The 16,153-nt window shown below is 45.6% G+C and overlaps 1 protein-coding gene across 1 annotated transcript in view; it reads right to left on the bottom strand.

The window, feature by feature from the left end:
* LOC107113786 (nuclear GTPase SLIP-GC-like) overlaps positions 1-16,153 on the bottom strand; it is a 64,064-nt gene that overhangs the window by 38,759 nt on the left and 9,152 nt on the right. The window contains exons 4-7 of the mRNA XM_015415157.1: positions 14,092-14,161; positions 10,219-10,320; positions 7,841-7,946; positions 3,465-3,687 (exon numbers count right to left, since the gene is read on the bottom strand). Of these exons, the coding sequence (XP_015270643.1) occupies positions 3,465-3,687; positions 7,841-7,946; positions 10,219-10,320; positions 14,092-14,158 (498 nt within the window). The 5' untranslated portion in view covers positions 14,159-14,161. The remainder of the gene's footprint in view (positions 1-3,464; positions 3,688-7,840; positions 7,947-10,218; positions 10,321-14,091; positions 14,162-16,153) is intronic.

The raw sequence follows: 16,153 nt of genomic DNA on the forward strand, positions 1-16,153 counted from the left end.
CTGATACAGGCTGCAGAGAAATGAAAGAGGGAGATTTCACCCTTCAGTCTCTGCTTGGCTTCAGCAATCACAACCACTCTTCCCATTCTGTTATTAATATTTTAAAAGGAAAGGATTGGCTTAATAGTGGGGCAGGGAACTCAGTTTCAATCAGCAAAACTGAAAGGAAACCAAAAAGTCAAATCCCCTTTTCCTGCATGGACCTGATCCACATTGTGGCTGCGTGTGCATGAAACTTGTTCTTTCACATACTGACAAATCTATGATTTACATCATATCTGTTCTGACCTACAGCTGACTGAAGTATGGATGGGGGGGGCAGGCTGTTGGTTAAACCATGGGATTTCTATTCAAAGCACCATGGCTATCCAATTAAACACATGTGGGACCTTTTTTCTCACACTCTGAAATTAGCTGGAAAGAGGACACCTTTGTGAATTGTAATTCACATAAGGGCTAGCCATTCAACCCCGCACAATTTGATTATGAGAAAAAACAACCTTCAGTTTCAACTGTGAAGCCAAGCTACACAGGTTGCCCCCAATTCACAGGTCCTTCCATATCTTCCCATTAACATGCTGTTGTTTGACCCAACAGAGACACCCCAAGACCTTTTGGCCTTCTGATGTTGGGAGATGCGAAAAGAACACCCCTCCCCCAAAAAATCTTTTGACGTTAAGATGCCGCGAGGGGAGAAAAACATGTGATGGGTCTCTCTTAGGGTTGCCAGTTACTTGGTGGGAGCAGGCAATCCCGTTTTTCTGGGCTCCTGCCTTGCTGACAGCCAGCTGGCCAACCGGAGGGAATTCCCCCCCAAAATCGACATTGCACACAATGTGCCTGCATCACCCGGAAGTGACATCAGCACATTGGCGACATCAGTGAGTGATGTTCTGACTTTTGGTCAAAAGTCTATGGTTTGATGATGAATTTACCATCATTTTGCCCAAAAACCAGAGCACCACCCCTGACATCACCGACATGCCAATGTCACTTCTGGATGTCTCAGGCACATTGTCTGCAACGTCAGTGTTTGGGGGGGGGGGGAATGGGCATCCAGATCCCAAGGTTTAGCCCCAATGCCATTGCAGCTCCTAGAACGGCATCAAAATATGTAGCAGACTTCCTCCATTGGCACCTGAGGTAAAATCCAGGTGCATAAGAAGTGTTCGAACCCTTCTTTTTTTTAGCTGGTTTTGCTCCGCAACCACTGGATGCTGTCGAACAAGTACAGCATTTATTTTCCTTCTCCAATTCTGTTTCGCTTCCTGGAACCCACCCTCCACGTCTTCCCATCCACTCCTCCCTCTTCATTTCTCCTTTCTCCCTGGGCGGCCTCCTCTGCCTCACAGCCAGCTGATCCTTCCCCATAACATCCTCAACAGGTTAGGACCTCATTCCATTTTCACTGTGAAATCTCCTGTCTTTGGGTTGGTTTTCTCCAGACTAGCCATGTGGGAAGAACACAATTCAGACTAAAGATAACACTATTGGGGTATTTAGCTTAAATAACACAACTGAACTATACAACTGGGCGAGATTGCCACATGTAAGTTACCAGTGTATTGTTGCCAGTGATTAGTTCATTCTCTCCTTAATAACGGTTTCCACCAACTTACCCTGTATCGATGTCAGACTGACCGGCCTGTAATTTCCCAGATCTCTTCTAGAACTCTTTTTAAAGATGGGGGGTGACAGTAGCTACCTTCCAGTCCTCAGGAATGGAGGCAGATTTTAATGAAAGATTATATATATTTTATCAGGAGATCCAGAAGTTCACATCTGAGTTCCTTCAGAACTCTAGGATGTATGCCATCCGGGCCTGATGATTTATTAGTTTTTAAGTTGTCTATCAGCTATAGATCCTCCTCTCTAATCACCTCAATCTCACTGAGGTCTTTCAACACCCCTCCTGAAATCAGCAGTTCTGGAGTGGGCAAGCACTTCTCATCTTCCACAGTGAAAACAGAGGCAAAAAATGCATTCAGCTTCTCAGCCATTTTCCTATCATCCTTCAGTAATTTTACCCCTTGGTCATCCAAGGGCCCCACTGTCTCCCTGGCTGGTTTCCTGCTTCTAATGCATTTGAAGAAAATTTTATTGTTGGTATTGCAATATGCTCCTCATATTCCCTTTTTGCCTGCCTGATCACAAACTTACATTTTATTTGCCACAGCCTGTGTTCCCTTTTATCAACCTCACTGAGACTAGCTTTCCACCAAAGGAATCCTCTTTACCTTTCACAGCTTCCATTACTTTGTTTGTTAACCATGCATGTCTTTTTCTATACCTATTTGTGCCCTTCCTAACCTTCAGTATATATTTAATCTGAGTTTCTAGGATTGTAGTTTTAAATAGTCTCCAAGCTTCCCCAATGGTTTTGACCCTTTCTACTTTTCCTTTCAGTTTCCTCTTCACACGTCCCCCCATTTCAGAGAAGTTATCCCTTTTAAAGTTATCAGTGGTTGTGTTGGTCTTTTTGGGCAACTCCCTATTTATACAAATGTTGAACTCAGTAACATTATGGTCACTATTCCCAAGTGGTGCAATCACTTTTACATCTCTCACCAGGTTCTTGGGCATTACTAAGGACCAAATCTAGGATCGCCTCTCCCCTGGTAGGTTGTATGACCATCTGCTCCATAGCACAGTCATTTTGAGTGTCTAGAAACTCAATCTCTTTTTCCTGTCTTGAACACAAATTGACCCGATCAATGTGTGGGTAGTTAAAATCACCTATTACAACACAGTTATTTTGTCTAGCCGCTATCTTTAATTCATTCATCATTTTATAATCGTCCTCTATCTTTTGATCTGGTAGGCGATAACAAACTCCCAGTGTTAAGCTTCCTTTTGGGCCCACTATTTCAACCCACAGCATTTCCAGAAGCGAATCTGATTCTCTTATGTTCTCAGTCTTACTGGACTGTAAACCCTCTCTGACATACAGAGCCACCCCTCCTCCAACCCTTCCCCCTCCATCCTTCCGATACAATTTATAACCAGGAATCACCATGTCCCACTGATCTTCCTCATTCCACGAAGTTTCTGAAATACCCACAATGTCTATGTTTCTCACTGCTCAAGAAAGCAAGAAGTGTATAACACAGATCTATGACACAGTATGAGCCACAGGGAAGAGGATTTCTTCTGAGAAATGCATTTCATGTGTCAGGTCTGGATCACTTTCCAAAATTTGTACTGAAGCCTGAGCTCTCTTGCAACATGACTATGCAATTACCTAAATTATGCAAGTTCCTTTACTTCATAGAGAGTACATAAGAACATAAGGAAAGACAATGTTGGATCAGGCCAAAGGCCCATCTAGTCCAACACTCTGTCACACAGTGGCCAAAAATACCAGGTGCCATTAGAAGGTCCAGCAGTGGGGCCAGGACACTAGAAGCCCTCCCACTGTTGCCCCCCCCCAGCTGATGAGGTCTGCCTTGCAGGCTCATACTCACATCATCTGTGAGAAGGTGAATCGTGGCTTCATACTGATCAGTCCTGTTTGTGCTTACTTTTACCACACATGAAGTGCAAACACTGCTCCCAGACACTGGCAGGAACAGGTTCTTCCCTAGAATGGCATTGAGCAGTGAGGTCTTCCCTGCCCCTGTTCGTCCAAGAAACCCAATGCGTATGGGGTCCAAGGAAGTCTTTTTCTTCAAGGTGGCCAAACGTCTCCTGTGGAAGATAAAGTGATTTTATGCAGTCACCAATAGCTGTAATATGAAATTGTCTAGCTTAATTTCTTCTAAATACCCCCAAACTTCAGAAACTTCATCTATGAAATAAGAGAAAAACAGGTTGTTTACCTGTAACTGTTGTTCTTTGAGTGAACATCTGTGCATTCACACTGATGGGCTTTGCACATGTGCAGAGCTCTATTTTGGAAACTTCTAAACCTACAAAATAGGCATGAAAATCCCCTCCCTCCAAGGAACAGACCACATATGCTGCAGCAGGAGGAGATGTGCTTTTTCCACTCAGTTCCTTCCTACTTAAGAAAGTGCACCACAGCAAAGTGGAGCAGCTGCTGCAGGGAAAGCATCTGAATGCACAGATGAACATTCAAAGAACAGCAGTTACACAGGTTAAGTAACCTGTTTTTATTTTATTTTGTGGTGTCTGTGCATCACACTGATGGGTGAAGGCTAGGCAACTGACCTACCTGGAGGTGGATGACCGCTTGTTCCAAGGAAGAGTCCTGATGTGTCCTGATATGCAGGGGAAAGTGCTTAATGTAAAGTGGAGAGCAAATTGCTGCATTACACAGATCAGATAATGGTATCCCTCTCTCAAAGTCTGAAGAGGTAGCCATTTGTTAGGAGTAACTGGTATAGTTAATCCAGTATCCCATCTCAATTTAGCAGAGTGCTCCTTTGTTCTCAGTGTGCTGGCAGAGTTACAAAGTTAGACAGAGTGGCTGATTTCGCACTAGAGCTGCCTCAATGTTACGCCTCCGTTTGCCCCGATACTGTTTGTCAATTTCACACCCAAAGCCGTGGGGCTGCATTTTGACTCGCGGATTCGCCCGATTTCCCCCGCAGTTTCGCGATCCTTTTTTTTGAGGATCACGAAACTGCGGAGGAAATCAGGCGAAGCCGCGGGTCAAATGCAGCCCCACGGCTTTGGGTGTGAAATTGACCAACAGTATCGGGCGAACGGCAGCGCAACATCGAGGCAGCTCTAGTGCGAAATCAGCCAGTGACTTGTCAGTTTCAAGACTAATAATAGTCATTTTATTTAGGAACTACATTATCTAGATAGTAAAGCTTAGAAACAGGGATACAGTCTAATCTAGCTACCTTGGATGGATGTGGATGCTGAGGGGCATCCTGCTCCTATCATGCATGTGCACGAGAAGAAGTGGTGTGAGAGGGCAGAACGGAAGGAAGGCAATTTCCCTAAGAGTTTTCAGTCTACACATCAAAGTGACAGAGGCAGGAGAGTAAACAGGAAGGAAACCCACAGTTTGCCTGTCTATCTCACTGACTTGCTTGTAACTTCTCCTGGAGACTGAGGCAATGGACAGTGCCTTTCTCTTCCAACACCATTGACCTGGTAGAATTTTATTTAATATTGGAAGATGAAGGCTTCTAAACTACCTAGCTGCAGAATACAATCATTACATGTGGTTAATATGTAGGGCAGAAAGGGGTTCACCTTTCTTTTTGCCTGAATAGAACACGAAAGCTTCTAATGTTTCCAGAAATAAGATGTATGATTCATATGGAAGGCTAGAGCTTTTCTAACATTCAAGGTACAGAATGATCTCTCTTCATTTTGGCAATGGAAGACTAGATCTTGGTTCAGGTAGAACTCTGAGGCCACCGTTGGTAGAAAGGTAGGATCAGTACACAGTGTTACCTTATCCTTCTGAAATCATGGAAAAGGAGAATCTACCCTAAGGGCTACAATATCTGATGCCCTTCTAGTAGAGCAGATTGCTGTGAGGAAAAAAGTCTTAAATGACAATGGAGTAAGTATTCTAATATAAATGACAGGGCACATGTGGAATGATTGAGTCCCCATTGTGAAAGAAGAAGAAGAAGAAGAGAAGAGATTGGATTTATACCCCGCCCTTCACTACCCAAAGGTGTCTCAGAGCGGCTTACAAACTCCTTTCCCTTCCCCTCCCCACAACAGACACCCTGTGAGGTAGGTGGGGCTGAGAGAACTCTGACAGAAACGGCTCTTTTTCAAAAACAGCTCTTATCAGAACTATGGCTTGCCCAAGGTCATCCAGCCAGGTGCAAGTGGAGGATTGGGGAATCAAACCCGGTTCTCCCAGATGAGTCTGCGCACTTAACCACTACACCAAACTGAAAGAAAGATAGTGAAACACTTCCACTTGCTTTCATAAGATTCTTCTGGTGGGGCTACCTGACTGAACAAATCCTCCAGGCTACAAGATTAACGGTATCTGGATGGAGAATCTTGCCCCATTGTTAGGGGGGAAAGTCTGGAACATTGGGAGGATAGAAACATTTGATGGATGGAGACATACTGTTTAAATAGGCTGGGAGGTAATCAGGCTCTGCTGCACTACGGGCAGGTGCCCAGCTCCTGTAGCTGAATTGTATTTCGGCCAGGATCCTGCAAAAAGTATCACTTTCACTGCATGGCTCTAGGATAGCATTGCACACAGCCAATCTAGCACTTCACCTCCTTTGGGCCACCTCAGTCCTGGTCTTCTGCCACCTCCGATCCTGCAGAGTGGGAGCAGACCCTAGGAGTCTATTGGACTAAGACTGCATCCTGCCCAACAGAGGCCTGGTGGCTATTTCAGCGGCTGATGAGGTCTGCCTTGCAGGCTCTAGCAAGGTGGCCTCTGGAGCTGCCAGAACATTGTCAACAGACACCTCTTCAGTGCTAGAACTAAGGGGCACCCAATGAATTTGTTGGGAAACAGATTCTGGATAGACATAAGGAAATATACCTTTATTCAGTGAGTGGTTAAATTGTAAAATTCTCGGTCTGTGGTTGTAGTGATGGTCTTGAGCACTGATGTCTTTAGACAGATTCATGGAGGACAGAAGCATCAATGGCTACAAGCCATGGTGACATATAAAGAGGCAGCAAGCCTCTGAATATCAGTGCTGAGAGCTGTGTTCCCTCTAAGCTGTAGAGTCTTGTGAGCAACAATTCTACTTTGTGAGCTAGTGGCATTAAAGTTATGAGCGAGCAATTTGGCTACTGCATAAATTAGTTTGCTCTGGAGCCATCTTTCCTGAGCTAAGACAAAAATGTGTGAGCCAGAGGCTAAAAACCTGTGAGCTAGCTCACACTAACTCAGCTTAGAGGGAACACTGGCTGAGAGGCAGCATCAGTGGAGGACCTCAGCCTCTATGCCTGTTTGATGGCCTCAACTTCTATGCCTGCTTGTTCAGCCCTTCAAGGGAACTAGTTGTGGACTTGATGGACCACTGATCTCATCCGCTAGGGTCTACTTAACTTACGCTCTAAGATAGTTTCCAAACATACTTGCATTATACTTAGCTCAAAGGTCCCATATACAAGTTTAGTGTGCAGAGCCAGTTTGGAGTAGTGGTTAAGTGCGTGGACTCTAATCTGGGAGAATCGGGTTTGATTCCCCACTCCTCCACTTGCACCTGCTGATGTGACCTTGGGTCAGTCACAAGCTTTGGCACAGCTGTCCTTGAAAAAGAGCAGTTTCTGTCAAGAGCTCTCTCAGGCCCACCTACCTCACAGGGTGTCTGTTGTGGGGAGGGGAAGGGAAAGGAGTTTGTGAGCCGCTCTGAGACTCCAAGTGAAGGGCGGGGTATAAATCCAATCTCCTCTTCTCTTCTTCTTCTTCTTCACTTGTGAAGACATAAAGACATGTACCCCTTCATTCTGTACAAATGTACCCTGATGAATTTCTGCCTGAACATGCACTACAATTGTTGTCATAGGTGAACACTAAGCATTTTATGAACTTGCAAGGGAATATCCATTAAATGACCATGCAGATTGTAAAACATTTGAGAAAGCTGCACCTGTTGAATTTCTGCTCTCATAAGCCCAGTGTTAAGCTAAAGGACCATGGCAAAACTTGGGTATATAGATAGCCTAATTAGTAATCAAGAAAAATATGTGAGCCTGTAGACTTATTTTTCATATGGCACAGAAGTTAAGCTACAATTAAAATTTCAATGTTTTTTGAAACATCGGTTAATTCATAAGTAGCTTAGACCTCTTAAATTAAAGGGCTTTCCCCCCATAATATCGAAACTCTTGACCTTTGGTGCAGTCAGGGATAAGGCAGGACTCTGGGCTAGAAAAATATATATATATATCTGAAATCTGAACAGAAATCAGAAAGAGGACTCACTTGAGATAGATAATTTCTTTTTGCGCGTCATCTCGAGATAAATCGTCAAACAATTTGTCATACGTTTTGTTGAGAACCTTCCTTGTCTGTGATTCGCAAGTTTCATCTGAAGAGCAGAGTGACAGAAAGAACTTGTAATTGAATTATTCTGGGACAAAATGATGGTCAGACTTGACAACTATTTGGTATAGCAGGCAATTTCATTAAATAATGCAGTTGATTCCAATAGGGACTGCAGTCATCTGCAATTTTTTTGTGCAGTCACGGAATTTGGTACCTGGTGCAGAATTCAATGTAATGGATCTACATTTTTGATTCTGTGTGAGAGGCAAGTGTTGAGAGGCAACGGCTGAAATCTCAGGAAAAATGGTATGTTCAGAATGGCCAGTGGCCAGGTAAAGGAGCTCAGCCAGCTCCATGCCTCTCTTCCACAGCTAGTGTTTAGTGGTCCCAACCAATCCCTTGTTTGTAGTCCATAGCCATATTCCCCCTCTCCATTAGCTTCCAGTCTGTGCTTCAAATTGTTTGAAAAGCTAGGAAGAAAATGATCATGAAGTGATCTAATTTACATAAACCTGCATACAGCATATAAGCTCCCTTATTACAAAATTTAAATTGGAATACCAGGGTTTAAATTGGAATACCAGGCAGGCAATGGCAAACCACCTCTGAACATCTCTTGCCTTGAAAACCCCATGAGGGGTCGCCATAAGTCACTTGGGACTTGATGGCAACAACAGCAGCAGCAAAACTACAAAGAGCCTTGGTACTGTGAGGAGGACGCTAGCAAGTGGTGGCAAGTGGTTCTTCGCTCTCCATACCAGCAGCTACACATTCTATCATGTCACAGGGTGTTAAGCGCACCCTGCACTACTTTTAGTTGTATGGGACTTGATTGTTATTGATTGTCCATCACCTCAGCTGCCCTCTTTGCCAGAGAAACAATAAATTTTAAAGTTATAAACAGATGCATATGCAGATCTCCCAGACCCAGTTTCTGGAGCGAGACTGTGGCTCAGTGGCAGAGTTTCTGCTTTGTGTACAGATTTATTTATTTATGTATTACTTTAGATTTGTATCCCGCCTGGCTCAAGGCAAACTGGCTCAAGGCAACGTACACAATAAAACAGATAAAACAATAAATACATTAAAATTGTCAAAATTCACAAAACCAGTAATTCACATATATATTAATAAATACAGATGGCGGCTGTTAGTATATATGGTCCGAAGCAAGAAGGCCATGCACTTAGAATACCTCTGATGTCTCACTTTTAGCATTTTTTTTCTGTGTAAATATATCTCCAAAGTTCTCCAAACTTTTGGAATAGTTTTTCAGACCATCCCCCTTCTACCCCAGGAGCTCACAGGACCCTCAGAGGCTTAAAGCCAGCCTCAGTCTCTGTCCTGCTTTTCTTCCCATTCTTTTTCCCACTTAAGATCACACAATGCACAGTGTTGCTGTGCTTCCAGGACTTCAGGACAGGCTTGTATATTTTTATTTGCCTCCCCCTTATTCTGGTGCTTAGGAGTTAGGTGTTGTGAGGGTGTTAGGATCTACTATGTGTGTGTGCTTGCATGAGCATACAATTCTCTTCTGCTTTCCTATTTTTCTAGGTAAAGATTTGGATTTTGATTCAATCTTCCACCTTTCATTTCTGGGAATCGTCCCATTCCCACAAGGAAGCGCTACTCAAATTCAGGATCCCAGCCTACACCAGGAAGTGATCCCTAATATAATTTTGCCCAGTGATACACACATGTGAGTACTTGACATTCAAGGGAGGGGGGTGCTCCACACATCAAGGGCTAAATTGTAGGCCATTTGGATTAACAGAGACTGATTTAAAAAGTCTAGTACAGTTTGGCCTGCAGTATAAGGCAGCTTCATACATTCAGAAACCAAGGGGAAAAAAGAGTAGGTATCTTTATAGAGTGATAGAGAGTCCAGAGTACAGGGTGTTTTTCTGTGCTGGGTTCACAGAAGGACAGTGGGCACAATTAGAAAAGATACAATGGATCCATGATCAGGCCTCCCAATGTCTTTATTTATATTAAAAAGAACCTCTGGGCAGGAGTGATTGGCACTGAAGTATCAGCATTGTGGGCAGAGATTTCTTTCTCTTTTTCTGTGCAGGTTGCCTGCCCACCCCAGCACCACAGCTGCTTTTAATAAAATTAAGAACATTAATAACTCTGCTTCCTTTTGTCTGATCTAGCTGAACTCTAATCAAGGATGCACCCTCACATCCTGGCCCTCTGGAAGGACAAGGGCTCTGTTCCACTCATCCCACCCTGGCCAGATGCAGTCCTGGCCCCTCCCCCTTGACCACCATCACTCCAGAGTGGGCTTTTATCACCATTTCCTTCAGACTTACATTTCTTCAGCTTCTCTTTTTCCTCTGGATCAAAGGCCTTGTATTTGTCACTCTTTTTCTGTCGCTTACAAGGAGTTTCAAATGAGTTTTCTCCCTCAGCACCTTATCAAGTTTATAAAAAGTGTTCTGGTTAGCAAGATTTCAGCAACAATGAACAAAGACAAAGATGGCAAGTGTATATTTTCGAAAGGGAAAATTATGGGTTGGCATTTTACATTGGGTTGCATTTATGCCCCTAACGAGAAACATCATTTGACTGAAGAAGCGGAGGGATAGATCAAAGGTGAACTCATAGTGGTAGATAGCTTAAATGCAGTTCTTGACTCAGTACTGGACACATTCAACAGCAGATCTACACATAAAGTATATGGAGCATATGGAGCAGAGGTCCATCAGTGGCTATTAGCCACAAGGTATAGCTAGGGGCTCTGGGGCAAGTGATGCTCTGTCTTCTTGGTGCTTGGGGGGGGGTCAACAGTGGGAGGGCTTCTAATGTCCTGGCCCCACTGCTGGACCTCCTGATGGCACTGGTATTTCTGGCCACTGTGTGACACAGAGTGTTGGACTGGATGGGCCTTTGGCCTGATCCAACATTGGCGTCTCTTATGTTCTTATGTTCTTAAGTAATTCCAAAGAATACCAAAGATCACAGAATGTCTTGGGTAATGCAATACAGTAGATGGTTTCAGATAGTTGAACCTAAGACTAAAGACTACAAGTTTTATTCGCATAATAGCCATTCAAATTATTCCAGGATGTGTGTGTATTAAGTGCCACCAAATCGCTTCCAACTTATTGCAGCCCTCTAAATTAATGACCTCCAAAACATCCTATCACTAAAAGCCTTGCTCAGGTCTTGCGAATGAAGAGCTGTGGCTTCCGAATAGGCTTCATTATTCATTAGGAAAGAAGCTGTAATTTATATCTATGCTGGGGTTCCCAAACTGATGCCCAGGGGAAGCATGGCCATCCACTGACAGCCTTCCTGGTGTGTGCCAAGTGTTTTTGTTTGTTTGTTTGGGAGGTTGTGTGTGTGAGTGTGCATGCGCACCTGGAAGTCACGGCGGCCTTTGGTGACTGACCCCTACTGGGAACCTGGAGGATATTCAGAGAGGCGGCTGAATAAAGCCTGCCCCTGTCTCCTACCTCTGGTATTCCAAGGAGGTCTCCCATCCAAGTACTTGCCAGAGTTGACCCTGCTTAGCTTCCAAGATCTGACAAGATCGGGCTTGCCTGGGCTATCCAGGTCAGGGCCGTGCCAAGTGTTTTAGAGAGTTGGTGGGGCCAGGTGGGGCTCTTGCCCAGTGGGACTTTATCTGTCCACTTGAGATCTGATTGGCTGTGCAGATTTAAACAGGCCCATAGCCAGGATTTTTTAAGTCGGGGGTCATTTAAACTTCTTAGGGGAGACTGGCTAATCAAATTACATGTAATTTAATTTAATTACCTTGCCTTTCTGCCCCTGCCAGGTTCCTGGGAGGCTGTGGGGGAGAGAGACATGCAAGAAAGTGGGGTGCAGAAACTCTGCATAGGATCCCAGGGACTCAGGAGGAAATTCTGAGGTACACAGAGGAGCTGATGGTTTCAGTCAGTCGAGAGGGCCCCACAACACAGCTCACAGGTGTGCACTCTTCCTGGGTCAGCCTGCAAAGGGCAAAGGTGAGCGCGCTGCTCACACCTGGCAGTATGTCAACAACTGGGGAAAGGGAACAGGGAAAGGAAGGGGTGGCTATGCATGGGGCGGCTGTGCCGGTGATACCTGGCACAGCCCGAAAGGCGGCTCCAGTTGTGTTCACCATAGCCTCGCCCTTCACCTCCCCCATCCGCCCGCTGGACACCTTCTGCGTCCTCTCGTAACCCTACTCCTGCCCCAAGCTGTTCTACAGCTTCTGCCACCTGAGCCTCTACCAAGCCGCCACTGCCTCACAGCAGCCCCTCACAACATTGTAGCCAGCCCTTTGCACCAGACAGCGCAGCGCAGCCCACCAGCAACAAGTATTTTCTGGGGGAAATAGAGAAGTACTGTCTGGCTCTACACAGCCACTGTAGCCGGCCCTTTCACGCACAGGATTACCTGGCACCTTCCCTGCACCCACCACTGCTCAGGGGTCATGGGGCTTTGCCAGTAAGTTGGGGGGCCCAACCCCGAGATGCCCCACTGTAGCTAAGGGTCTGGATTTAAATAACATCATTTTGTTGACATCTGACACCCAGTGTTGGTTTAACATTCCCACTCATTCCTCTTTCCCAGCATGTGTGTGTGTTTGTGTGTAACATTGCCTCTCTTTTCCCCTGCACGTGGGCTTCCTCTGTGTGTGTGTGACTCCATCTTCCACAACCACCATTTTGTGGGTGGCTCCACCTTCTGTAGCAGCCATTTTGTGAGGGTGCCCCACCACTCTCTGTCAGAATTCCAAAGGTGCCCTCCAGCTCAAAACAGTTAGTACCCCTGATCTATGTGGACCAAGCCCCATTAAAACTCAATTTTTACCATGCAGGTTTTAGGAAAGAGAAAACCTGGCAACTGAATGGCTTTTTGCTGAAGGATGAAAATGTAGTCACGTGTCCAAGAACAGAAATATACTTCCTTTTTAGTGTAAACATGAGACAGGATATTCTCTTTCCTATAGCATAGTCATCTTTCAACGCCTGTCTCGGGGATCGTATTATTTCTATACATAATTGTATGAATAATCGAAAAAGGAAACCAAGGAAGGAGTTAAAATAGAGAAAAGAGAAGGGATTCATAAATTAAGCCCCACTGAGGAGAACAAACAGGTCTTAGATATGGCAAGAGACAAACTTATTGGATGCCTGGAAAGCTGCTAAATCTCTATTGTATGCCCTGCAGCATATTTGAGTCTGTCAACAAACCAGGGAAATGCTTAGCACATCTCCTCCCTTGGGAAAAAAATGGGATCAGGTAAAATCAACACAGTTAACGACAAACTGGGAAAGCCAATATATGAAGCACAGCAGACTGCCACACAATTTAAAGTTTTCCTTGAAGTTCTATACTCTGCTGAAGACTCACTGGATTCTAAAAAGAACAAAGTTTGAGTCCAGTGGCAGCTTTAAGACCAAGAAAGTTGTTTTCAAGATATAAGCTTTTGTGTGCACACACCCTTCTTCAGATACAATGAAATGGAAGTTACCAGTCCATACATCTAGGTAGAGGGTGAGCAGTAAATTGGCATACGACGTTACAGAAAGACAGATCTGCAAGAGTTCATGGGCAGAGGCAAACAGAGTTCTGAACCTCAAAGAAGGAAAAGATTTAAATAGAACTACCAGACCTTTATAGCCATTTTGGCTTTCTAGGCAGTGTGGTGTAGTAGATAAAGTGCTGGACTAGGATTTGGGGAGCCCAGGTTTGGATCCCTACTCTTCCATGACAGCTTGCTGGATGACCTTGAGCCAATCACACACTCTCAGCCTAACCTACCTCACCGGGTTGTTGTGAAGATAAAACAGAAAAAAGGAGACTGCTGTAAGTCACTTTGGGTCGCCACTTTGGGGAGACAGGTGAGATACAAATACAGTAAATAAATAAATAAAATCAGATCAAACAGGATTTCTAAAAGGAAGAAAACTATGTTGGAAGACAAAGAGATTGATTATTCTAAATCTGCAGATATTTAACAAGGCAAGGTGGAACTATGTAGAACACATCACAGGCCAGTGGCCCAGGGGCAGAACAGAAGTCCCCATCAGCACCATGCTCCAGGACCTGCTCCCCAGGAAGGACCAAAACCAGTCCAATACAATCCCAGCCAGGCCCACCACCTGCTAGGTGATCTAGAAACATTTTAATATACAGGACACGTACATTGCAGAAGAAAAACTTTCTAGAGCATTTTCATTATGCCATACCTCTTGGGTGTTTCGGTGACAACAGCATCTCATCAGTGGTGGAGGCAGTGGGATTTTTAGATGCCATTGTCTGCATACAGAAATAAAAGAAGAGATGCAATTAATGATAGTTATGGATTCTAGTTGACCATTTTGCCAAGCAGTTAATTTTCAGAAATCATTAGCTTATACGGATTCAGTAGACAGTAAGTAGACTGGGAATTAACAGAAACAAAACTTGGTCTAATAATAGATAAATTATTTTCCTTATGGCCTGTAATTAGTAAGGATGGGCAAGGACTGAAAAAACACAGTTCATTTCAGAGTCCATGGCAGCCCACAGACCAAACCCTGAACTGAACCAGCCTCACATGGACCAAACCGGTCCAGGAAGTTTAGGACACAGCAGAACGGCCCCCGGGATGCTAGAGACTCCAAACTCACAGGGGATCTCCAGCAGACTCTCCTCTACATACCCACCAATCTTGGTGAAGATTGGACTTGGGGGGATCTGAGTTACAGCCCCTCAAAGAAGGCACCCCCCAGAAAGTGTTTTTGGGGGAGAAGTCAGGCACAGGTTCTGGAGTATATAGAACAGACCCTGTGCGAGCTAAAGGCATCAAACTTGCAGTAGATCTCCTCCCCTGGATGAACCCCTACATGCCCTCCAAGTGATGTGCAGATTGGTCTTGGGAGGCCCAATTTATGGCCCCTCAAAGAAGGTACCCCCAAAAAAGTGGTTTTCAGGGAGACATCAGGCGCAGGTTCTGTAGTGTATAGATTGGGACCCTGTGCAAGCTAGAAGCATCAAACTATCAGTAGAGCTTCCTTGGATGCCCTCCAAGTTATGTGTGGATTGAACTTGGGGGATCCATGTTACACCCCCCCCCCAGAAGGCACCCCTAGAAAGAAGCTTTTGGGGGAGACATCAAACACAGGTCCTAAAGTGTATAGAATGGACCCTATGCAAGTTGGAGGCTTCAAACTTGCAGCAGACTTCCCCGGGATACTCCCAGGAATGGACACCACCCTTCTCCCCTCTGGATGCAGGCAGGAGTCACCGGCACTGTTGCAGGTGGCTGTGTCCCCAGCCAGATCCACCCTCACTCCACTGACCACATGACCACAGGGCAGGACCAATCCCCCCCCCAGGAGCCACCTGCAACACTTGTGGGTGGCTGTTTCCCTAGGCCTAGCACCACCCACCCAACAGCAAGGTGATTGCAGGGCAGGGTCAACCGCCCCCCCTGCCCTGCCCAGGCGCCACGCACAGGCAGTGCGGGTGGCTGTTTCCCAGGGCACACTACCCACCTACCAGACAGCAAGGTGATGGTAGGGCAGGGCCAACCCCCCACACACACACACCAGAAGCCATCCACACCTCTTGCAGGTGGCTGTTTCCCTGCCCCCCCCACCTGACAGCAATGTGATTGCAGGGCAGGCACAACTCTCCCCGCTAGGGCCCAGGAATCAGACACTACATTGGAGGTTGCTCGGGGCAACGACAGTAAGACTCAGGCCGTGTTGAAATTGGAAGGAAAATGTGGAGGACAGGTGGTGGCTTGGGGCCCCAAGAGAATAGAGAGAAATGGAAAGACCACCCAGAACTCCAGAAGAAGGCTCTCGGAAAAGCCTTGACAATGCAAAGCAGCAGCAGTAATCTTGAAGGTGGGGGGAGTGAGAGTCTGGCTCAGAGCTCAGTTCAACAAACACCCAAAGCCCTGAGAGAGAGAGAGAGAGAGAGAGAGAGAGAGAGAGAGATCATTCAGGATGGGTGGTTCAAACCTGCTTCTGCCTGCCAACATGCTATTCCAGGAAGGGTTGGCATGGTCTTGCACTGCCTGGCCAGGCCTGCCATCTTCTTGCCAGTGGGGCGAGTGAAAAGGGAAGGCTCTGAACGACTCTGAGTCTGAAGCCAGGGAAGAAATGCTGTCGCAACTCACATAGTATGAAAATGAAGACCTACCTAATAGTTCCATTGGGAACTTTGCCACACACTGCAGTCACCTTGCTGACGGTGCAAGTGAACGGGGATAGCCTTGAGTGATTGCTGGAGAAACCCAGTCTCAACTAGGTCCAAGCA

The sequence above is a fragment of the Gekko japonicus genome, unplaced genomic scaffold, assembly GCF_001447785.1.
Source record: "Gekko japonicus isolate JY-2015 unplaced genomic scaffold, Gekko_japonicus_V1.1 scaffold63, whole genome shotgun sequence".
Lineage (NCBI taxonomy): Eukaryota > Metazoa > Chordata > Lepidosauria > Squamata > Gekkonidae > Gekko > Gekko japonicus.